The sequence below is a fragment of the Gallus gallus genome, chromosome 1 (genome assembly GCF_016699485.2).
Source record: "Gallus gallus isolate bGalGal1 chromosome 1, bGalGal1.mat.broiler.GRCg7b, whole genome shotgun sequence".
Taxonomy (NCBI): domain Eukaryota; kingdom Metazoa; phylum Chordata; class Aves; order Galliformes; family Phasianidae; genus Gallus; species Gallus gallus.
In genome coordinates, this window is record NC_052532.1 from 111,304,349 (window position 1) to 111,329,714 (window position 25,366).

The 25,366-nt window shown below is 41.8% G+C and overlaps 1 protein-coding gene across 2 annotated transcripts in view; it reads left to right on the top strand.

The window, feature by feature from the left end:
• The first annotated feature begins 1,423 nt into the window (after nucleotides 1–1,423).
• The window catches only part of MAOB (monoamine oxidase B), a 53,432-nt gene continuing 29,489 nt past the window's right edge, over nucleotides 1,424–25,366 (top strand). Inside the window, exons 1-3 of one of the 2 annotated variants that reach the window (XM_416766.8) lie at nucleotides 1,424–1,545; nucleotides 19,686–19,780; nucleotides 20,773–20,910. In XM_416766.8, coding sequence (XP_416766.2) covers nucleotides 1,500–1,545; nucleotides 19,686–19,780; nucleotides 20,773–20,910 — 279 coding nt within the window. In that variant the 5' untranslated portion in view covers nucleotides 1,424–1,499. Of the gene's footprint in view, nucleotides 1,546–13,766; nucleotides 14,211–19,685; nucleotides 19,781–20,772; nucleotides 20,911–25,366 lie in introns of those variants that run through there. The other variant, XM_046904413.1, reaches the window with a different exon arrangement.

Below are 25,366 nucleotides of genomic sequence, written 5' to 3' on the forward strand. Positions count from 1 at the left end.
CCCAGGGCCTTCCATAGTGTATGTGGAGGTGACACGGCTCTACAGATCTAGTGATCAGCAGCAATCATCTCCTTGCATCTCTCTGAAACACATACATGCCTGTTTTCCGCTGCCTCTAGCAACACTAAGTCCCAGTTCTCATCTATATTCTGACTCCTAAATCCTCCATTTTCCTCTCTGCCATTCTCCTTAAAAAGACAAGACTGCACCTGCTGTAGTCAATATTTGTGAGTCCTGTCACAACTCTCCCTGTCTCTGCGCACCAGAAACTATCATGTGAGTTATGGAAGAAAAAGAGAATTCTGTCCAGACTGTCACAGCCTGTTTCTTCTAGTGTATGGCTTCAGGAAACAGAGAAGGGCATAGACTGCTAAATGCCTTCGGTTCAGAAGGCTCCTGGATCCCTTCTGCCTTGAGCTATCTGTGTGGGGAAGATCAGGTATGACTAACACGGCTAACAGATATAACCTGTACAGATAGAATAGAATCATAGAAACATAGAACTTAGGCTTGGGATGAAAGGGACATTAAAAATCATTTAGTTTGAACCCCCTGCCGTGAGCAGGGCTACCCCACACACCTCAGGCTGTCCAAAGCCCCATATGTGAGCACTTCCAGGGATGGGGCACCACAGCTTCTCTGGGCAGCCTCTGCTGGGCCCCATTGCCTTCTGCACAAAGAATTACCCCCAAATATCTAACCTAAATTTCCCCTCTTTTAGTTCTCACAAGGGCAGAGCAGAGAGAGACAATCACCTCCCTCTCCCTTCTGTCCTCCTGTAGTTTGTTGCAGCCCGGGACGCCATTGGCCTTCCAGGCTGCAAGCGTACACTGTTGGCTCATGCCCAGGTTTTTATCCACCAGAATCCCCAAGTCCTTCTCAGCAGGGCTGCTCTCAGAGAGTTCTTCTCTCAGTCTGTATATGGATCAGGGATTGCCTTGATACATATACTTGGCCTTGCTGAACCTCAGTAAGTTCATATATGCCCACTTCTCAAGCCTATCCAGGTCCCTCTGGATGGCTTCCCTTCCTTCTGTACCACTCAGCTTGGTGTCATCTGCAGACCTACTGGGGGTACACCTGATCCCACAGTCTATGTCTAAGGAAACACGTTAGCACACATGTACCATCTCCAGGCTGCTGGAGACTCACTTATGGTAAAGTAGAAACCCAAGAGATGGAAAACCGCACTGTGTTTGTATGGAACCAGCCTAATGACCGAAGGTGAAGGTGTTGACACTTGTTTCTGGAAAAGCTAGTGTTCTTCTCTCCTTTCACCTACAGGCCTAACTCCGTGGGAGGTAGGCGAGGACAAAGTGCCGCGGCCCCCTACCCCGGTCTCTCCCCTACCGCCTCCCCAGGCAGGCTCCCTCACAGCCGGGGCGACGAGAGGCGGTGCCCGGCGGTTGGGCGGGGCTGTGCTGCCCGCCCACCGGAGCCTGTCCGGAGCCGTCGCCGCGACAGGGTGGGAGGCAGCGGTCGGTGCGGGGGGCAGCGCCATGGCACAGAAATGCGACGTGGTTGTGGTCGGGGGCGGCATATCAGGTGGGTTCGGCGGGAGGGCAGGGTGGCCGTGCCCGGGGACTGAGCGTCGGTCGGGTGATGGGGACGACGGCTTCGGGACGGTGCCTTGCGGGGGTCCCCGCCCCAGGAGCGGGGCGCTGCCGGGGGGGGCTTGGGGGAGGTAGTGCTGGCGTCTCAGCTTACGAGTCTTTAAGCGTCAAGCGTCCGTAATTCAGGCTATGACACGTTGGTCAGACTTTATTTTGTTTTATTTATTTTATTTTTTTTCAATTTCCTCTGCTGTCCGGCCTCAACATTCTCCAAACCCACGTCATTCCTACCCCTGGAAGTTTGGGACAAGATGAGGGATGCACACTGTTGCTTCTGGGTTGAGTCCAGGGATGTTATGTAGAGGCCCTCGGTCACGAATGTCTGATATAAGTGTTGGGATGTCTTCTGTTTAGAGCAGGTAGAAGCATAAAAGAACGATGCCAGAAAGCAGCTGGGTCATTTCCCCAGTCTCTAGTCCTTCTAAGCACAGGTGTGATGGAGGTGAGACCAGCAGCCTGCAGAAAGCAACAGCAGGCCTGGGAGCTTTGTTGCACTCAGTGGCAATCTGCTTTTTAGCCTAATCCTGCTGGAAGAGTGCTGTGCATGCCCAGAATGAATCTTGCTCATGCATTTTGTTCTGAGATGCGTGGGCCCAATTAAATTGCATTATGTGTGATAGGTTCTTTAAGTTTTTCTTCTGCGCCTTTGACATATGAAACAGCTGCTATTTGGGCTGTGCGTGTTGGAAGGTATGCAATGTGGTAGTTCCTCTGCTAATGACATGTTAGTCCCACTAGCGCATAACGAGTATGCATGTCCACAGATCCAAACAGCGTCTCTTGTGTTGCAAACAAATTAATCAAAATATGTTACAACACATATAGAATCGTATAATCATTAAGGTTAGAAAGCCCAGTAAGATCATCCTTCCTTTTCTATTTAATGTGGCTTTTAATTTCCCCTACTTATTCATATAAGGTAGATTGATTTTTGCATAACCGCTATGCTGAGGTGTGCACTGTGAAAGGAAGGTGTACAATATGCAGTGGATAATGGTGTGTTCGTTCCACAGGGCTTGGCCACCATGCTGCCTTAGAGCTGATTGTTTCCATAAACTGCCTGGGCCTTTAGACTCTGATATCTTTTCCTAAGGATGGAGCTGTGATAAGAAACTGCTGAATAATTATTAAATGTTTGAAGTGTATTTATGTGGTTAGCAAAAATCGCTGTTTTATGAAACAGAATTGATTATAAGCACACTGTTATGGCTAATTTTTAACTTACACCTTGTTTCATAATGAAAACATTACAGAAAATTAACCACTGTTATCTATTCATGTCTTCTAAAGCCTCAGTGGCATGTTTTTGTACAGAAGCAGTGCTACAGGTTCCTTCTCATTAATGAGTTGGAATCAGAGTTAGTGTAACAGATTTTAATATGTCCTCGGTTTTCGTTGTTGCCATGGGAATATTATCACGGCAAGCTTGCACAGACTTCATATGTTTTCTCTTGGAGCAGAGCAGCCGTGCTGCGTTGTGTTCACTTGTGTGCTTCGCTCTTTTCTACCTGCAGACAGAAACAAGTGGCAAGTGGTTGTAAGAAACCTGTTTTCCATTTACTTTTTATCTATACCAGATTGCTCCGAAGTACTCTGTTCTCATGCTGTAGCAGTTTTTCTCCAGCTCCCACACAGCGGCTTGAAAAATACACACGCACAGAAATTACTAGTGACTCTCTTCAGTCACTTTACTTTAGCTGTTATTTCCTACTCCACATTTACCTTTTATCTGTGTGCTTTTTGTAAATCATTGGACTTGCACCCAGGTGCATAAAACACCGTGCTTTTATATCTCCTTGCCTTTATTGAAAACTGTCCGTGGCGTGCTAGACTGCTGCAGAGAGCTGGTCACCTGTTGACTGGAGAACGAAGCTTTTGATGTTTGAAATGGGTCACTCTTTAGAGACTAGGTTTACTAGTGCTCCAGGTTTGATTTCCTTCAGAAAGTCCCTGTTTCTGAGCTGTCCCAGGAGCAGCTGACAGAGATGAGCTGTTCTGCCTGTAGGGGAGGCAGGCATTGGTAGGTGCACTGATGTAAAACAGTGGAGTGCTCCCCTGTCCTTCAGGCTAAGTGTTGTTGAGTTGGCTCATACAGCAGTGAACACAGAAGCTGATCAATGAAGAAACAAAAAGCTGCTGTGCTGATGCAGAAATGCAAACAAACATTACAGAGGCAGCTTTCAGCTCTCTGTTTTCTATTTATTTACTTTTTTTAAGGTGATACAAGCTGTCCATTTGAGTACTCCCACAGTTTGATATTGCATTTTATTTTATTGATATTTTAATTGCACTCTCAGTAAGTCTGCAGGCAACACCAGGTGGTGCAGTTGAAAGAACAGAGATAGGGAATTCCGTCCAGAAGGACTTGGAGGTACTGACAGATGAAAAAATATGCATTAGGACTCAGTGCATGCTTGCAGCCCAGTAAACCAGCCATTTTCTGGGCTGCATCAAAAGAGGGGTGGCCAGCAGGGAGAGGGAGTGATCCTGCCCCTCTGTACTGAGATACTGCATCCAGGCTTAGGGCCCTCCAATGCAAAATGATTTGGAGCTGTTGGAGCGGGTCTAGAGGGGGCCATGAAGATGATCAGAGGGCTGGAGCACCTCTCCTGTGAAGACAGGCAGAACTGGGCTTGTTCAGTTTGAAGAAGAGAAGGCTCCTGGGAGATCTCATTGTGGCCTTCCAGTACTTAAAGGGGGGCCTACAAGAGGGGTAGGCAGAGGCTTTTTACAGGGATATGTAAAACTTGTCCTATGTAATCAGACAAGGAACAGCAACAGGAGGATTTATTGAGCAGTCGGTTCTGTTTTATGGACAAAACCGCTGCAGTCTTTGACATTTCTGTGAATGATGTAGATTAAAAAGAAGTGCCCATATGTATGAAGAGAACCACGGATTGTATGGAATATGCTTGATGCTAAGGAATATTTAGAGTGGAAATGAAAGGGGGTAATTAGTTCCATGGAGATTTCAGAACTTGCACAGTGATAGGATCTTCTGATTGTTCAGAAGCATCAGAAAACTTAAGAAATGTTCTTAAATCAAATTTTGGAAGCTGTTCAGAGGTTTCACTTAAAAAAAAACTTCTTCCATATGCTTTCAGAACTGCCTTCCTGTCCCTGCCTTTGCTGCAGAGACCTCTTGCCTTTGTTGCAAAAGACCAGATTTTAACCTAACATTGCTTATACTTTAGTCATACTTAGTCGTACTTAAGAAAATGCTTCTTGTAAATCAGTAGTGCATAGATTTTGCAATCAAAGTGAGGTTAATCAGTTCTTTGTGAAAGGCAAAGTCTTTTTTGACTTACAGCGAATGTCATTTGAGGTGTGCTTAGTGCTTTCTCATTCACAAGCAACCTGATGTGTTCATGTATGTTCCTGACTGAAAACCTGCCACAATAGAAATATTTCTATTGAAATGGTAGACTTATAAAATATTTGCACTCCTATCATTGTGGTATTGCGATGTGATTGTACTCTTCAAGTCTTTCTCTTCGTTTGTGTGAAGGTTTAATGCACTGTATGATTACAGTGTCTCTCACTCCATCTCTAAGTCAATTTCAATTTACTTACAAAACAAAACAGGTCAGGTGTTCTGGAGTCCATTATCTGAAGATTGTTTTAAAATAGACTGAAGCAGAGGGCAAAATTAGTTTTTGAAACAAAATGTAAGATGCATTGCAAGAAAAGCATATGTGAGATGCATAACTTCCTCTGCTTGCTTATTGGTGTTTTCCTTGTTCTCCCTGGTGGATATTTATGGTGTCATAGTAGTTCTCTCTTGAAGAAATCCAGTTTGTCAAACAAGGCACTGTTTTTGGAGAGCATTCCCAATCTGGCAGTCCTGTACCATCTGTCTATTTGGGAAAACAAACACACAGGCATGATTGAAATAGCTGTGTATTTCATTGTGCATTGGATTGGACCCTTCTGAGGGAGGACTGTGACCACCTCCAAGTCCCTCTGCAGAGGGGTATCACTCACAGTAGGATGCAACAGGCAAAGAGAATCTTGGATGTTTCTCTATTGGTTGAAGCTCTTTGTTCACATTTTCAATTGTCTGTCCCTGCCATCAGGAGTTCTTCCTTCTGTTTTCAGCTGTGTTCATGGCTACTGTGAAGGAGCACAAAGCAATTAAGCAGAGCCTGCCAACTGACTTAGATTTTTCACGCAAGCCTTGGCAATTCATAACAAACAGTGCAGAAAGCAGCTGTGTAATGCTGTGAGATAGGCTGGTAGCCTAGGCAGCAGGGACAGTAGTTGTAAGTCACTCGCTGATACCTCCTAATTGATCTGAAAGTTGATTTGATAAGAAGCTTTCCCTTCTGTCTGAAGGAGCACTCTCATCTCCCAAGGCTCAAAGCAATGCATCATTAAGCAAAGCTTTTCCATTAACTTATTTAACTGTTACAGAAGGCTGGTATTAGGGAAAGTTCATCACATGCAGACAGCAAAACAGGAAAACTTCCTCAGAAAAAAAGTTGTTAGGATACCAAAACTTACTGCAAAAGATTCCTGACTAACTGTTACGAGGTAACTGCTGGAGAACACAAGTTTGTGTGTAGCAGTTCATGTTAGTGTTGCAGACTACAAAGTTCACGGTTGTTTTCTTGTCAGTACTGCTGAATTCTCTATTTTTGACAAACAGGATTAGACACAGGAGAAGATGTACTTTGTAAGACAGTGCTTTGTAAGACAGTTCAATGTGTTGTTTGCTTGGAAATCTCCTTCTGTGATACTTCTAGTTCAGTAGATTGGTCATAGTGTCTAGTTTAGGACTGGACTACGACTTAATGACACCAGGGGTGGTACCAGATATTAATGTGCATTAGTGTGTTGGTTCAGAGCAGGTTTGTACCTTAAGCAGATCTCCTAATTGACTCTATTTACTGCTCTACGGTGTGTATCACAGAGCACTGTCAAAGCAAACACATTGCATTAATTTTTCCTTGAGAAGCCGTGCTGTAGGAGCACGGCTTCTCAAGCTCACCGTTTGAGCTCCAACCCCTGAATAGGATGTTCAGTCCATAGGATATAAGAACTAGTCTGAAATAAAGCACCTTTCACATACATAACATGGGACATTCAAGGTACGGTTGTTTTGCTCTGCAGATCTCCTGTTGTTCTGCTCTATTTTCTAGCAAAGACACTGCAAACGTGCTGTTTTGGAATACTTTTAGTTATACGGTTCAAAGATAGTAACTTGGAAAGAGTAAACTTTCTACTTTTGTGTTCTTCGTCTATGGAGTTGCAGTAAAAAATAATTTGCTGTGCCACCCTGTCAGTAGATAAGCACCTGCATTGCCTGTCTCCATCCTCTATGTCCTTTCCTTGCCTAGTTTTATTCTTTCTTTCTATAATTGTCTTGTAGCATCAATAGATTGCCAAAAGATAAGTTCTGTATTCCTATGAATTTTGATTTGCCCATTTTACTCTTTGGTTTCAGCAAGGCTAGAAGTAATTTTCAAGTCACACAATTCAGCATGATCCTTCCACTATGGCAAATGGTAGTGTTAATCTCCACCACATGACAGAGATATTCACTACTATGACACAAGTCCTGGTCAAACTCCATTGCCCAGTCCTAGAGGCTGTGAGGAGCAGTCCATTCCTCTGGCTCCATCCTTGGTTTGTTCACGGTGTCTGATGTGATCTCAGGAATATTCAAGGACTTAAAGAGAGCTGGTGAGTGGTGTTAGTCTTTCCAAAAGGTGGAGAGCTGTGGCAAAAAGCTAAGTAGGACTGATTGTATTGCTTTAGTAGACAGCCTGAGCAATGCAAGCTTAGACAGCCTGATTGTCCCAAAAGTAAACTTCTAGCACTGCACATAGTATCATAAACCAGCTGAGTTTGCTCTGTTTACATATCTCACGCAACAGCTAATGACATTGGATTAGGTCTTATACATAATTCAGTCAACCGAGAAAGTTTCTCCTCTTCAGAAGTTACTACTATGTGTGTAAACAATCTGGGTGATTTTGGCATGCTTCCCACTGATACATTTTGCTTCTCTGTAGCACAACCAACAGCTGCAGTTAAACAGTTCTGTTAATTAAACACAAAAAGCAATATTTTTTCACTACTCCTTTCCAGAACAGGAGGAGCTTGCCTTTGTGTTTTGCCTCCCTTTCTTAGCAGCTACTTCATAGAGTGGTACAGTGATAAAGTTTATGTTGGTTATAGAAGTTTTCTAAGCAGTACCATGGTGGATTAAAAAGCCTTTCTTTAGCTTTCCTTTACAGAGGATTTATCTTGATGTATTTATAAAGCACTCTGTTATACTGTTTCTGAAATCAGTTGTCATTTAGTTGGGCTTTAATTACATGAGGAAATTGCATTCATGTCATTATAGTTGCAATCATTTAATTTTTATGTAGCTGTCTTTGAACTTAACGTGATTTTCTTCCAGGGCTGATAACCTATTTTATCCTTGTAAACTTATGTCACATACTAAGGTTCTTGCTTTATGAGATGGCTTGTTAAAATGTGATCATTCATCTAATCGACTAGTCTGTGTAGAGGCTGATGTGTTTAAGGTTTATGTAGGATCCTTGTTTGAAGATACATTTTTCTGATTTCAGTGGTCAGTAGGAGCAGTACCTTGTTACTTGAACCATGAATGTCTCGTATTATTTTCAATAACTCATCTGTGCATTTGTATTTTGCCCAGTTTCTTCTTTCCTGCCAGTTTTCAGTATCTCAGTTGAGGAGATCCTTAGTTCTGAGTCGTTTAGCAAAAAGATTGGAAAGTGCCTATCAAAAAGATTGGAAAGTGCCACACTGATGTTGCCTTGACTTGAAAGTCAAGAAACAGTGATGATGCTACTTATGGGTAGAGCAGGCTTCCAAGAAGAAGAAAAGTGAAATATTTGTAGGGACAAATCTGCTTGAAGGAATTCAATTCATCTTTTCCTCCATCTGTTCTTCCTTACTCCTTTCCATGCTGCCCTTGCTGCCAGTAAACTGTACCCACCTGAGAATTTGTACAGACCTGGTAAACAGGCAGCTGTCTTGGTGAGCTGAAGAGACTCTGAGTAAGTTTGGGTGATTTCCATCTGAGTCTGCCTCAGCTACTTCTTGTTTTATTTAAAATAAAATTCATTTTGAGGAATGATGTCGATGCTGAAATTATGCATCTTTCTTTATGCCTGAGCATGGTGGGTGTGCAGCTGTACCATTCCCTCACCTCCATACCTCTGCTCTGCGTGCTCCGTGCTTAGCAGTGAACAAAGAGTCTGGCTGATGTTCATTAGGGCCTCTGGCATCTTGCAATTGCAACGATTAGGATAGTGACCTCTATTTGACATCCCTTACTTCAAGTGGTTCAAGAGTTCCACGAAGTTTTAATTCACTCGAAGCCTTTCCATCTATTACATTATGCCTGTACTATTATGTTACATTCTATTATATCATGTCTCTATTATTCAACTACATTGTGTTTTCTAGTTTCTACAGTATGACTCAACTGGGAGTGAGAAGCAAAAAATACCTCAAATATGCCTCTGTAGCCTTCTACCTCTCAGCCAGCTAGTTTTTATAGATGAATTATGCCATCAAGGTAGAATACTGAATACAGTCTTCATGGTAGACTGCACACAGCAACAGCTGATCAAACAGCCAGCTCATACTATATAATATCCTGGTGGCCTGAATAGCTTGCATATAAACTTTCACCCTGTTTGCTCAAGTGATAGATCCATGTTTTAGTCATTGAATATTGGACTAAGACACCTCTTTTGTTCCAGTGTGAGTTAATAGTATGAGACTAGCATCATTAGAGGCTGAATCAGTGAGTTATGCTAAGTAATGAGCAGAACTGAGGAAAGGAAAGAGTGTAAATTCTTTTGTTTTACAGTTTGGATACTTCTTTTTTCCTTTGTGCTTCCTTCACCTTTTTTTTTTTTTTTTCCTCCACACATTCTATCAGAATGGTGCAAATACAGTGGTAATGTGTTTCTTTTTTTGTAACACATTTAATAAGATGCTTAGCTTGTATGGCTAAGAGTGGTGGTACACTGGAACAGGCTGCCCATAGAGGTGGTGGAGTCACCGTCCTTGGAGGTGTTCAAGAAACATGGAGGTGTGGAATTGAGGGACATGGTTAGTGGGCATGTGGGGATGGATTGGTGGTGGGGCTAGATGGTCTTAATAGTCTTTTCCAACCTTAATGAATTTATATGCTTTCTCTTGCCTGTAATTAGAGATAGAGGGAAGACAGTCACTTGGAATTCTTTGGTGGTTCCCTTTTGAGCCTCCCTGGGTGACATCTGTGTCCTCAGCTTTTGGTATCTCAGCCCAGCTGATGTCTTAGTTCAGCCAGGCAATGCTTTATCCTGAGCCAACCATCAAGAAATGCAGTGATCAACAAAAAGCTGTCAGGCATGTATGATTATTCAGTTGATTATACAGGATACTGGGCAGCAGAACACTTTTCAGTTGTTCAAGACGGAGTTCACAAATCTTTGTAAGCTGCACAAGCTATCAGTACTTAGCTTGTGCATGTATGTGTTTGTACCTACTTGTATACATGTAGGGTGTACATACATGTAGCACGAGTTCTCAGAGAATCACCAGAGCACAATGTGGTGGATATTTGAAAGTAACACCCAGACGAGCCCTGGCAATGTAAATCTGTAACTAATAGATGCAATTGGATGAAGATAATTAGTGAAAGATCAAGCAAAAGGTAAACTAAAATGAACGACTATAGAATGAGGACCTGGTTGCTCAGCTGGGGGCTTTGATAGTTTCCCTGTGAAGTGACCATCTCTAGATGGATGCCTGTGAGTAACTATGGACTTTTTCTCCCCACATTACAGTGCAGAAGGAAAAACTCATTTCAAGAGTAAATCTGGCTGGCATTTTATTTGCTTTTATATATCTATGTAACAGTAATGCCTAAAAGGATGCTTTTAGTAAGCTACCCTTGTAGTGCCTCAGCGAGGAAGGGGCTGAGTCATTCCCCAGGTCATTGTGCTAAGCTTGGTTCTAATGCTATGATACATGTGATGTAGTGCTACCTTGTCTTTCAGTTATCTCTGTCTGCTTTGGTTCTTTCCTCAGCTTGTTGTGTTTTGAAGCAGCGTAAGTTGTAAAGTAGCAGGAAAAGCACTATCTAAGCTGAAGGAGGCTTTGGGATAGAAACTGTCAGATAATATTGCAGTACAGGTAGTAATAATAGAAATGCAATTAATGTTAACTCTTCAGCATATCACAGAATTATAGAATGGTTTGAGTTGGAAGAGACCTTTAAGATCATCCAGTTCCAACCACCTGCTATAGGCAGGGACACCTCCCTCTAGACCAGGTTGCTCAGAGCCCCATCCAGCCTGGCCTTGAGTGCTTCCAGGGAGGGGGCATTCACAACCTCACTGGACAACCTGTTCCAGTGTCTCACCACCCTCACAGTAAAGAACTTCTTCCCGATATCTAGTCTAAATCTACCCTCTTCCAGTTTAAAGCAATTTCCTGTCATCCTGTCACTACCTGCCCTTATGAAAAGTCCCTCCCCAGCTTTACTGTAGGGAATATATGCATACATATATACGTGTGTGTGTGTATTTACCTTACTGGAGCATACAAAATAACTTCTGACTCTTTTAAGCATGAGACCCAAGTGTGAGTTGGGCACTGAATAGATCTATCACTCCACGTGTAAGATACTAGAATTCCTTAAAATAAACAAAGCGCACAGTAAATGACTGATGCTAGAAGTATTCATCCTTTAAAATGCTGGAGTGCCTGTTTTTGTCAGTCTAAAGTTTCATTGGAAACCTCAAGTGTAAAAATACAACAAAAACTAAACAGAAGCCCTGGTCAAGGGCAGGACAGCTGTGGTTTCAGTGCTTGAGCTGAGGCAGAACTGCGTGGAAGACAATGGTTTTCCACACAAATGCAACAAACTGTCTTCACTCCACATATAACAGGGTTTGAGCTAAAGTGCTACCAGTTTGTCTCACTCATTGCTAGCCAGACTCTGTATTGCTTCCAAGGTGTGAAGCCTTGGACAAATTTAGACTGCTTAATAAATAGACCTCCCTGCACTATGCATGAATCATCTAGAAACATTGCCAGGAGGGGAAGATCACATGAGGTTGAGGGCTGGGACTAGAACTGATGCTCTTGTAAAGTTGCATTATCTCACTGGGACGTTCATCCCGACCTCAGTGACAAGGTTATGGAGCCAGCTCAGAGGATGGAAAAACTCACTGCCTCAGCTCAACTATGAAATGTTAACAAGGATAAATTATATTTGCTCATAAAATGCTGTATCCTAGACAGAAATGTTATGCTCTATGTACCAATATTTTAAATAAATGCACATTTTAGACAGGCAGAATGATAACATGTTTATGGGATTTCAGAAACTGTTGCTTTTTTAAGTTCTCAGGCACTGTAGGTGGTATTCATTACTGCACCGTAATACAGCTTAGAAAGAGAGAGTGTCTCCACTCACAATAGAACTACATGTTGCTTTGATACCTTTCACTGTGCTGTTCAGTGCATGGAGGTAGGATATTGAGAATAACCAAGGCAATAATTTCGAGACACAGCTCTATGGTGTAATGAGGTTCTGAACTGTGATTTTGTCTTTTTCTTCCATGAGATTGAGCAAAATATCTAAAGTACTTTTGTAGATGTGGCTCAAATTGCAGGGGTTAAAAGAGTACATTCACATTCAAAAACGTACAGATCTAAGTGAAGAGCTGGGTTAATAAAAGGTACTGTTGGGTTGCAGTATCTCACTGTCCACGTAGCCAGCCCTTTGCATTTCATCCCTTTTTGGCTTTTTTCTCATCTAGAACTGGAACAATCTGGATGCTGCAAACCTTATATTGCAAAGAACTAAGGATGCAGTGAAGAAGGAAAACTCACTATTATTCTCTTATGCATGCTATCATTTTTGAAAGCACTTGGACAGTCTGATGTGAGCTGAGTTTCAGGCTGTGTAGTCCTAGCTGTCTCTGCTGTAGGGCTCCCATTACAATTTTGAGCATGTCTCTTGAATTTACGAAGGAAAAGTATTCTTCATGAGAGCAAAAATTGCTTGACTGTTTTGTAATGAGAAGGAAGGTACAAAAAATGGCTGTACCACCTTATCTCACCCAGACCCCAGGCTACTGTTTTCTTTTGCCTTTTTTTAACTTTCAATTCTTACTTACAATGCCTTGTAGGCATTATTGTCTCGAGCCATTACTTCAATTAAAATATTTTAACTTAGTTATGATCGTGAGTGACAGAGGTAAAGGTGACCAACGCCAGGTTCAATCTCTCAGCAGCAGAGCAGTAATCAGATTTTGTTCATTAGAGAGGTCAACACAAACAAAAACAGTGCTATTAAATTGCTGTTTCTAATACAATAATGCAGTGAAGAAACCATGGTAGATTTCAAGGAGAAAACTAACAGGTGCCAAATGGCTGCTCAGCTACAGGTAGGAAAATGTCTTTCCTCTGGTTCCACTCCTCATCCCTTCTTGTACTTCAGCATTGCATTGATATGCTGTGTTGTTCTCCGAGCACTGCACTTACAGGGTTTTTTTTTGTGACAGCTCTGAAAAGGAGGTCAGAGAGCAGAGCCCTGCGTATAAGCATGGAGGCTTTTTATTTGAATTTCAGCATAATTAGGTCTAAACAACAGCAAATGGAATTTTTCCTTTAACTGAACTAATTTTTAGATGCTAGGAACTTTCACAGAGAGTTATCCTGATTGAAGGAGTGTTTCTCTGCTTCCTCTTAGATTTACCTCATCTGCTTAGTGCATATTCATCTTTGCTTCTTCCTAATGCTCTCAGTCATACATAGTGATTTTGTTAGCCATGAGTAAAGGGATTCTCCTTGAAATGTCTTCTGCAGTGTATTTTGACAGATGGGTGTATTTTGCTTTACTGGATACAATTCAATTCCAGTTTTTCCAATTGGAAAAGATCCATAAGATCAAGTCTGACCATTAACTTGACAATACTAAACCCACCATTAGTCTATGTCCCTCAGTGCCACATCTACATATTTCTTGAACACGTCCAGGGGCAGGGACTCCACTACCTTTAGGGGCATTCTGTTCTAGTTCCTCACCGCCCTTCTTATGAAGAAGTTCTTCCTGATATCCAATCTAAACCTCTCCTGGTAGAGTTTGATATTTCCTCACCTCCTATCGCTGCTACTAGCTACTTCAGGATTTGTGATTATATGAGACTTCTTGCTTTCATTAAAAGAAATTACATTTCTGGCCCCTCTGGTCAGCTTCTTGCCTATTCCAAAGGCCATACAATCGTGGTCCCATCACTAAATCATGTTCCTTATTGCCACATCTACACCTCTCTTAAATACTTCCAGGGATTGTGGCCTGCCTATACAACCAACTTTTGTATGCAGCTCCATGTGTGTGGCACATATTACTGATATTACAACTCCCCTGCCTAGTGTGTTGGAAACCTACCTTTGGTGCCAAAAAAAGCAAGTAGATAAAGAGAGAAGCATATCACAGAATGGCTTGGGATGAAATGGACCTCAAGGATCATCGAGTTCCAACCCCACTGCCACAGGGGGGAAGTATCAGTGAATTTCATGACTGAGGAAATCCAGCTGTGAGTTCTGTAGGTGAGTATGGAAAATCAGCATTTCAAATTTTCAAAGCAAATGGAGTACAAATATGATGGCAGCCTGCTCAAAACAAAATTTTGGTTGGAGAGAGAAATTATAAGGTTATAAAATAAACAGATTTCTGACAGCCATCTTGGAAACTATTAGCTGAGTACCATATGAATACCATTGCTTTAGAGGTAGTTTTTTTTTTTGTCACCCCCTCCATGAAAATTAAGACTTTATGGATAATTTTCATAATCACATACATGAGAGAAAAGGGATGTTTTGTTCTTAAAAAATAGTAAATATAGGGAACATGCTAAAACAGCAAGCAATTCAGAGAAGGTACAACAGGAACTGCAGGAATATCTTAAATAGATGTTATTTACAGCCTCTCCCTCCAAGTTATTCACCCAATCCCCTGTACACTGCAATGGAATTGGATGTAGCCTGAGGGAGAGAGAACATCCTTCTGATGGGACTGCTGTTGTGCATTGGTCTAGATGTCCAGAGTATGATAGAGGTATACTAAATGGATACAAATATCCATATCCAAACACAGAAATACCATTTTGAGAAGTTTCAGAGGGGCTGTTTCCAATCTTGTCCATTCCAGTTACATTTTTTGGAAATAATAAGGTTAAAAGTATTCAGTAAGAAGTAGTCAGTAAGAAGTACTTCAGTTAAAAGTGTTCAGTAAATTTGCTGTTTCCAGACAATCATAGAATGGCATGGGTTGAAGAGGACCACAAAGGTCCTCTAGTTTCTACCCCCCTGCTATGTGCAGGGTCACCGACCACCAGACCAGGCTGCCCAGAGCCACATCCAGCCTGGCCTTGAATGCCTCCAGGGATGGGGCATCCACAACCTCCTTGGGCAACCTGTTCCAGTGCGTCACCACCCTCTGTATGAAAAACTTCCTCCTAATATCTAACCTAAACCTCCCCTGTCTCAGCTTCAGACCATTCCCCCTTGTCCTATCACTATCCACCCTTGTAAACGTCTGTTCCCCCTCCTGTTTATACGCTCCTGCCAAGTACTGGAAGGCCTCAATGAGGTCTCCCTGGAGCCTTCTCTTCTCCAAGCTAAACAAGCCCAGTTCCCTCAACCTTTCTTCACAGGAGAGGTGCTCCAGCCCTCTGATCATCTTAATGGTCCTCTTCTGGACTCAGTCTGGTGTTACAAACTTGAGATCAGTTTTCAAGAATTGTGGTTAGAAATTCTTTTGAAGAGTCAAATTTCTTCGACTCTAAGGCTTCACTGTAGTCCATAATGCATGGCAAAATGTGACTTGTCACACTTATCAGTCCAAATATGGGTATGGATCATGCCCTAGCACAGAAATTTGAGATTACCATTAAAAAATAAACACACATTGGTTGTTCTCTTAATATAAGGAAATTTTGAAGGGTAGAACGTGAACTGGTGATGAAGCCCTTTCATCGAATGGTGCAGTATGATGCTTAGTAGGCACATAGATCTCAAACAGGGAAGAAAGAATTTGGAAGTAATGTTAAATAATTCTTCTGATTATTATGTCTGAGTAAGATCTGTGTGCATGCAAAGTGCTGCATGATGGAAAAATGATTTCTGTGGCTTGAACTTACATTATAGCATCCCCTGGAAGGCAATCTCCTACCAGCATCTCCAAGTGGTTGCATTTAGATAACAGGTTGCCATGGTAACTGATGAAGGCTTGCCTGCTTTACCATAATCTAAGCACAATGGTGCTTTCAGTCTAAGGCTTCAGATAAAACCTAACATCTCTGCTTCTTTGTTGTTTGCACTAATTGTCTGTGTATCAGTTCACCGAGTGGAACTGCAGGTGGGGCTGCTTAGCCATTTATATATATAAATATATATATATAAGAATGCATGTATGTATATATTCTGTTGTACTACTGTAAGCTGTCTTGCAATGGATGCTGTCCTAAATTCCTGTCCCCAGTCAAGTGGTTAAAGTGTCTCAGATTGCAATTTGTATATTCATATATTGAGTATTGCAATTTAGATCAGTTTCAGTAGAAATATGCCCAGAGAGAAGGGCAAGATATTGCTGTATGACAAAACATTGTTTAAGAAATGGGAGTAACAACAGCACTAGCCACATTTTTGGATGAACTTTATGTTTTAATATAGTTGGTTGCCTCCCTTTTCAGTGGCAGGGATGAAGTGCAAATCTGCCTCTTGGCTAGTGACGGGTGCAAGATGAATAGGTGAGCTGGGAACAATTCTGAGGTGTGAGAGGTTAAACTTCTCAGTCGGTCTCTGTGCATGCTTTATGGAATGTTAATCACAGAGAAGCCTCTGTCTCTTAGCCAGAAAAGAGATTGTAATTTGTAGGAGTTTCTCAATTCTTTAATTTTGAAAGCACACCCCAGCCTTGTGCCTGATACTTGTGTATTAGTATTACAATCTATTTGTTGCTGTTCTGGCACCCTAACTGTCCTTGTATCACTGTGGCTGAGAGCTCTAGCTCTACATCATCCAATCCTCTCACCGTTATTGCAGTATAACTCCAAGAGCCCTTTTTGGGGTCTGAGATGCAGCTTTGGGGAAAGAATGGTAAGGGGTGATGTGGCTGTACTGTGGCAGTGCTGTGATGTCAAATATGTTAGATACCAAGAACAGAGAAATTCTTAGGTATTGATACTATGGTAAAGTGTGATATTTGCAACAGTCTTGCCTTATCCTGTCCTGTGTGTGCTGCAAGACCTGATCTGGTTCTCAGCAGTGCCATCTGCATCTTGAGCTTCTGCCTTCACTTAGAATCATAAAATCATCACAGTTGAAAAAGACCACTAAGTCCAACCAGCAACCCATCCCCATTAACCATGTGCCTCAGTGCCACATGCACATGGTTCTTGAACACCTCCAGGGACAGTGACTCCACCACCTCCCTGGGCAGCCTATGCCACTGCTTCACTTATCTTTCTGAGATGTTTTTCCTAATATCCAACCTTGAACCTCTCCTGATGCAACTTAAGGCCATTACCTCTCATCCTGTCACTGTTTACTGGGAGAAGAGGCCAAACCCTACCTCACTACAACTTCCTTTCAGGTAATTGTAGTGATAAGTCTCCTCTGGACTAAACAATCCCAGAAATTCTTCCCCAGTGTTAGATTTCTGTCAGTACTGAGGCAGAGGAGTTGGAGGGTGGCTACGTTCCCTAGCTTTGCATCATTTCTCCAGCAAAAATTTTGGACCATTGTGGAGATGGAGATTTTGGACCATGTATGAGAGAGAAGGAGATGGACTATTAGCTATTGATAAGGAGTAAGTGGTCAGATGGTGCCTGTAGCCTGCAACTTTCACTGTAGAGTCATGCCCCAAGGACATACATGTTCTTGTCCTTACAGAGATCCGATCCACTGGAAATTGGCAAGGGATAGTGCAGTGCCAGTGGAGAGGGAGGCTCTGCTTGGTCTTTCTCCTTTGTAGAATCATAGAGTCACCAAGGTTGGAAAAGACCTCGAAGATCATCCCATCCTACCATTCACCAACCACCAATATTTCCCCTCTAAACGATGTTCCATAGTACAACATCTGAATGTTTCTTGAGCACCTCCAGGGACAGTGATTCTACCACCTCCCTGAGCAACCCATTCCAGCATGACACTCTGACACTGATCTTTAATTTTTATTTATGCATCAGGAAAGACTGATCCATGCTCAGAAGGTATATCTGTGAACATATGGGAAAGGAAAGTGACACCTGCCGCCAGATAAATAATAGGGAGTAAACAGTGGGTAGCTGAGAGGTGAGTGCGGTAGTGTGGCTGAGATGTGCATAGGCAAATGACATGGTGATGTCCGTGCTGAGCTCTGTGAAACCAGCCGCCTTCCACTTGAGTCTGGGGAGCCATCTCTTCAGAGGCTTCTCTGTCTGTTCAGCTCCTGGGAATAAGCTTGCTCTTTTCCCAGCTGGACTGAGATGTTTATTCATTAGATTTTCATTAGGAAAGTCAGATCTCATATAGCTTAATCAGTGTTGGTTACTGAGTGGTATTAATTGATAAGTCAGTATCTGTTAGCGTGATAATCCAGCAGAAATCTACCCTGGTAGCAGCCTTGAGATCATATATTCATCTGTAAATTATTAATGAATGCTATTGAACTTGTCCCAGCTGATCAAATATTTGTCTTTGCTCAAGAGCAACATTTTTTTTTCTTTTCTTTTTCTCTTTGCGTGGTAAACTGTGTTTGTTTAGGGAATTTTTTGTCTATTTTTCTTCCTAGAACCGATCTGTTCTTGAAAGTTGCTTGGAGATCTGGGCCATGTTTGCGCACCACAACTGCTTTCTGTATTCTGTTCTTCTTGGCTTCCTTAAGTATTTGTGAGAGTAGCCAAGGCTGCTGAGCCAGCTGGATGTTTTCATAATACAATTTTCTTGATAAGGAAGTATGGAAATACCAGTATCATTGATGGTTTTCTCTACTCATCAGCACTTATATGAAAACTTAGGATAAATTAAGTTCATCTGAAGGTAAAAGCAGGACAATATGATCTTTTAACGAAAGCTCCTCCTACTCCATTTATTTATTTTCCAGAAAATGCCTATGTCCTTTAAAAATAGGTGTGCATCATCTCTGTTTAGGCACTGGGAAATGAAGAGCTTAGTTTATTTAACCACCATTGCTCAGCTGCTTCTCTGCTGGGAACAAGAACTGGGTCTCCTAGTCCCAGGCTAATAGTTTGCCATCAGGATGTTCTGTAGTGCCTTAAGAAGCTCTCATTAATACTCTTTCTATTCAGGACTGCTATATAAAGTGTTTTCATCGTTGTCATTTCATTCAGTCTTGCCATGCTAGCTTTGGCCATCTGTTTTTCCTGCTTTTGGCATTTCTTCCACGGCTGACTTGTACTTAGAACAATCTCCTTTGACTCTTCATTTCCCTCCTCCTTCTCAAAAAGTGCATGTACTAAGACATCACGAGGAAACGGATTGCCTTGCAGTGGTCACAAGACAGTGGTGACAATGGGTAAGAAAATTATACTGTGTGAGTGTGGTTTCTAGCCTACTGTGTGCTCAGCTTAATTCAGCACATTCTATGGTGCAAGAAGACCACACTGCCCTTCAGAATATGTTGCTTGCTGTCCCACTGGTAATTCAGGGACGTGACCAAAATAAGAACCTCAGATTATACAAATCTCAGTTTATTCATGCTGAAGTGTAAGGCAGTGGTGATCCTAAAAAGTTGAGACATTGCATTCCCTTTGTCTTATACACCCTTTGTAGTTCCCTTAATTCCCATAGTGGCTTGACACACTTGCTGGAGGGCCTGACTGATATTTTCCCCGCATTTCTGAGGATTTATGGCATCAGAACTAAAATGAGATGTTCTCTCCTGTATTCTCATTGCTCCCTCTCTTGGTGTCTTCACCTTTAAGAAAAGCAAAATGAAGAAAAAATATATAAAGACAATTTTTAAGGAATGAAGCAGGTTTCTAGTTCATTTTTACTTTGTTTCTTTTTCTAATCTTTCAGGTCTCTCAGCTGCCAAACTATTGACTGAGGCAGGCTTGAATGTTGTGTTGCTGGAAGCCAATGACAGGGTTGGTGGAAGAACCTTCACTGTAAAGGTAATTGTCTCCAAACCCACTTATACAATATATACACACACATAGTTTATATTATACATGTGAATAATGTGAAATTGACAATTAATGCATATGCATGATATATATTTATGTACATTATGCATACACTATGTGAATATTATGAATAAATGTGTTTATGCATCTATGCATATTATTTAACTTACCTGCTAGAGGACATCCTTGTGGGAAAATTGCCAGAGTGGTAGCAGGAGGGAAGTTTCCTGATACCATACAAGCAAGAGTAGGAAAAGACTGGCAGAATGATGGGGACAGAATGTTTCCATGTTATCTGCAGGGACTGGAGTCATTAATCTTTTCCTCTGGGAAGGAGAAAATGATTAGCTAAGTTTTAAAGTCATTTCCCATGGAGAGATTCAGGAGAAATTGCTATTTAAAAACACCCATAAAGGCCAATTGTGTGATGAAAATCTTTGAGGTGAACTTGTAACAAGCCCTGTGAAGAATGATATGGATTACAGGAATGGCAAAGGTGACTGGGGACCAGTGTTGTTCACTCCTTTACCACATGCTCTGTCTTGACCCAGGAGAACCCCATGCCCTCTGTTCATCGAAAAGCTTTATCTGTGCTGTTCCCTAGTATACTCTGTATTGAGCTAGTTTCTGGTGAGATGCCTAACCAAATAAGAATTGTGCAGACCTCTCTGACTCCATCTTCTCTGGAGAAGATGGTCTCTCCGGAGGTCTTTGTTGGTTAGGCTCTTTGTTCTTGTGCTTGTTGGGAGGCCTGTTCCTTTACAGTATTAATCTGCTTATGAAATCCATGTACGAGATTCTTCATAATTGCCACTCCTGAACTTAACCAAGAAAAATAGAGTTTTCTATGGGGAGAGGAATCTTCACTAGAATGCTTCTATAATTCCTCTAGATTGCTCTTTTAATTTGTGTGGTGTTTGCAAAAGTTGCATCTCTTTTTTAATCTTTTTTTGTGTGTGTGTGTGTGTGTGATATACTAGAATAAACAAGTTAAATATGTGGACCTTGGAGGAGCCTATGTGGGGCCAACGCAGAATCGCCTTCTACGGTTATCTAAAGAGTTAGGAATAGAGACGTATAAAGTGAATGAAGTTGAGCAGCTGATACATCATGTCAAGGTAAGATGCTCTCAAGTTTGTTGCTGTAGAAAGACAAGTTCAAATATGCATCCTCTGAGTTTTTTGAAGAAAAATAAGTATGCTGGTAATGAAGAATACATACAAATTACTATATGCATGCATATCTATGTGCGTATCCTTGTAGATACATCCTTGCAACTGATGGTTTGGTTCAAGTTTGAGCTCCTAGTTAAAAGCTCTCAAAAAGTTTCACTGTTTCCAAACAGTACAACTGCAACTGTTCTATATATGCCAGCTCTCTTACATATTCTACAGGAGGTGTCTGAAAGGCCCTTTCACGAGTCTGGGAAGTGGGAGTATCTGGAGTCAGACTGAGAGTTTCTCAGACTAAGGTTCCTAAATTCTTTCCTCCGTTCTTGATACTGCTTGATACTATTCTGCATGAGTGTTGCACTCTCATAGAAGAGCAACATTCTGTGTTAGTTCTGAGGAAATTAACACTGAGATTCACTATATGCTTATGAAAAGGCATGCTGTGACTGACAAAATATTTGTCAGATGATGGTGTCTGGTCAGAGGTTAAAGAAAATGTTGATGCATTTAAGCTGACAGCAATAGAGAAAAAATGTTCTGCCATATGTTTTGAGACATCTTTCCCATTCAATTGTTATGTAAGTGTGTTCTCAAAGCAGTTTCGTATGATGACTGTCAACAATTAGTCCTGCTGTGGTAGAACTGATGAGTGCTTCCACACTGTTTTGTTAAACTAGCATAATTCTCAAAGACAATTTTTCTGCTTCTTCACACTATTTTGCTTTCAGGATCTCCTCAATTGTAGTAGGAAGTCATGCTCTGAGGGGAAAGTTGATGGTAGAAGACAATTGACATGGCCGATCTGCATGATCAACTGTCAGGATAATCTTGCTCTCCTAGCATGGTGGCATTCCAAAATACTGTCAAAAGTCACTGAAACATACTTGGTATTGCCAAAGCTGGAGCTGATATGGGGACCTCATCTGTCAGCAGCCAGCACAAGCAGGGCTGCTTGTTTTGTAGGCCAGACTCCATTTTCTTTTCAGATCTCTAGGAGCCAACTGGTTGGGAAGGATGGTGGTATTAGTATGCTGGTTGAAATGACCTTTTGTTTTTCAATAGACCTCTAGAGTGAGGGAAACTGCTACAGAAGTAGAAGTTTGGGCTCTTTCCAAAGAGAATCTGTCAGTCGACCACAAGTGTCTTAACACGTGGATTGCTAGAGGTAGGTTGGGTTGCAAACAGCCTTTTGCCATCATCTGTGGACACCTTTAAGCACAGGACTGAGAGTGCTCATGTGAGTCAAGGCTTTCATCCTTCCTCCCTACCCAGCACTGACAGAACTTGCTGATGCTCCGGAATGTATCCCAGGCTGGCAGTGAAGGATGTGCCTTGGTTCTGTCTGGTTATGGGAAGGGCCTTGCATTAAGGGCCTGGCAGTAAGGCTTTTCACAGACAGAGGGCTGAGCCAGCAGAGTCTGTCCAGGCATTAAGACTCAAGTCAAGGGAACTTATGCAGCAATACAAATTGTGTCCAGAGATCCAGAGTTGAGTGAAGCCACTCTTCTCCAGAAGGCATTTAAGCCATCCAAGTCTAGGGTTATGGGATGCTTGACACTTTGGCTAACGTCTGCAGCTGTGAGTTATGGATGCAAACAGAACCTGGGAGGTCTGCGAGAAGACTGAAGGCCTGGGATGACTCTAACACTCATGTGCTAGTGCTGTGACCTGCTGATAGATGCTGGTAGAATGCAAGTGGTGTCCTTAGATATAGCAGGGGGATGTGGCAAATGTGGTACTTTTATACTTGCAAGCATGGTGGTCTAAAGGTTGGCAGGTATGTGTGAGATTGGCACCATGCCTTACACAGACCTATGGAAAAAGAGACGCTGGAAGTAGCAGGATCCTTTGAAACTCCAGCGTGTCATAGTTTTATCATCCTGCTTAGAGCCATATCCAGTCCTGTGAATTACTGAAAATCTTCTGAGGAGAGATATTGCATGTCTTGGTGGTGGCTGCCTGTGGGAGAGCTCCTGAAGGGAGACAGGGTAGAAGTGGCCAGGGAGAGAACTGTGTGCCAGGACTTCCTGGAAGCCAAGCAAGGCTTAATAGAGAAAATATCACACAAGCAGTAGCTCCTCCTTGGAATTTCCTAATTTCATTTATTTTTAATCTTTTATTTCTTTTTTACTGCTGTGTTTATAGAAACATGGAAAAATATTATCATAGTCAAGGAATTACAGTTAAAGAGTTGGAATATGAATAGTAAACATGTACATCGTTGCGGTTACAAGTGGGTACACTAATCTTTGAAGTTTTGCATTCCATGTAACTGTAGTACAGTCCTTTCAGATCTCTCACTTTAGCCATGTGGCTGCCCTTGCTTTCCCTGCACATGGACAACACTCTTGTGGGCTCCATAAAATCCAAGCTGTACTCTCAAGTCATACCTCGTAAAACAGTTTCCAAAATATACAAAGGTCTGTGTGAATTTAAATTCACATGCTGACCCAAGCTTCGTGACTATAGACAATTCTAATCAAATTCTGGACCACAACATTCTCTCTGAATCCAGAGAGGCAATGAAACCTAAAGGTTTTAATTTTTCTCTAACTACGCTATCAGGCATCAGAGTGCATCTTGGAAAATCAGCTGCTGTTTTTACAAGTACCCAAAGGCAAAATCAAGCCTTTCATAGTTAATTAAATTCATTTTAGAAGCTTTTTAATACAAGTAATATATGCAGCTTCTTTGTACTACAAAATGAAAAGAATGTATTTTGTTGATCTCTGGGTGTGTCTCTGCTAATTAAGCTTTACCAGCTTGATTGGATTGTGTGTTTTCTTCCCCTTTAATCTTTTTTAATGCCAGGTTCTATTGTGAGTGTATTTTTGAGCTCACTTATATTGTGTTTGATATCTTCACAGAAACTCAAAATTATATTTCTTGCCCTACATATTTTTTTATTTCCCTCCACTTGTTAAACATCCTCTTTTATGGTTTTTGAAAGGAGATTAGTGTGCTCTTTTCATTTATGTAAGTGCTGTTTCATCAGTCTCAGTGAGAAAATTAGTATAGCTCTGCAAGTTGTATTTGGTAGGCAAATTGCTATTGCTTTTCAGTAGCATAACCAAAGTTAGGTTCATAAATCCAGATCTGAGAAGCAGAAGTATCTGAGATATCAGTGTCTCCTAACAGTGGTCCCTTTGGACTGGTAAGCAGATACTAAATGCTTCTTAAAATCAGGTAATTTCTCCTTACCTACTCAAGAGAGTTTTCAGGGCCCTATCGTAGATAGGTAGATCTGCAGCTTTTCACCACTGACTTTTATTTCTCTCACCGAAGTGACAGCTTTTGTCTTCGAAAAACAAGCCAAGTCACATACAGCACACATAATTTTTACCTTTGCTATGTAAGACTCTCTGGAAAGAGATGTTGAAATACAACAGTACTTCAAATTGTTGTGTGGGATTAATTGTGAACAGATTTGCTTGGCTAATCCAAATTGCGTTTAACTTTTGTGCAGTCCCAATAGCCATGCAAACTTCTTGCCTTTTAAAGCACAAATCCCTGCTATCAAGTGTAACAGATGTTCCTTTGCTAAGTAAGGTAACTACAGTTTTGGTTTGGTCTGCTATTCTAACTCTGTGTAATTAAACATTTATTTGTAGGTCTGGTTTGACAAATCAATCTTTTTAGAACTTGATTCCTTCATATATGGTAAGGATGATCTGCCTTTTTTCCTGCTGTGATGCTATCTGAGCACACTCTGATCCCATTTTCACTAATGGAAAACTTGCATGAAATCTGGCAGCACAGCCTGTCAACAAGATTACTCTTACCTACTACATGAGACCAACAAAACTTGTCTCTCAAAATCTGATTGTTAGTCTGTGCTAGGTTCCCTACTCTGTTGATGCTCATCGTCACTTTTTTTTCCAGATCTTTTTTCCACCAGAACTGTTGATGGGGTATTAATAGCCTGGTCCTTCCTGGAATTTCCCCAGACTGTGGGCACTGGCTGTTCATTTATTCTTCTTCATCCCTGTGTTGTCTTGCTGCTAACTGCAGATAGTGCTAGCGATTAGCAATACACCATCTATTGGGATGGTGTATTGCAGCTGCAATGCTCCTTGTGGTGACGATTGATATAAGCCCTGCTAGTTGTTCCATTACCACCAAAAGTCAGGCAGTTAAATGCTGCGTACATCCAGAGGGGTCTTTCAAGCCAAATGCTGGGTGAAACATGGAGCATCTCCTCCCTTGTCATCAGGCAGATTCTTGGCAGTGAGTTGCTTGTACTTCATTACCATAGCTCTGTTCCCTGTAAGAGGACAGGCTTTCCTCATACCCACTCATCTTCCAGCAGCACTGGCTAGAGGTTTCTAAATGCACGTCATGCCCTTCCAAGGTTAGCACAGCCTTCATAGTTATCTACGATCTGGCAACTGGGGAGAATGCT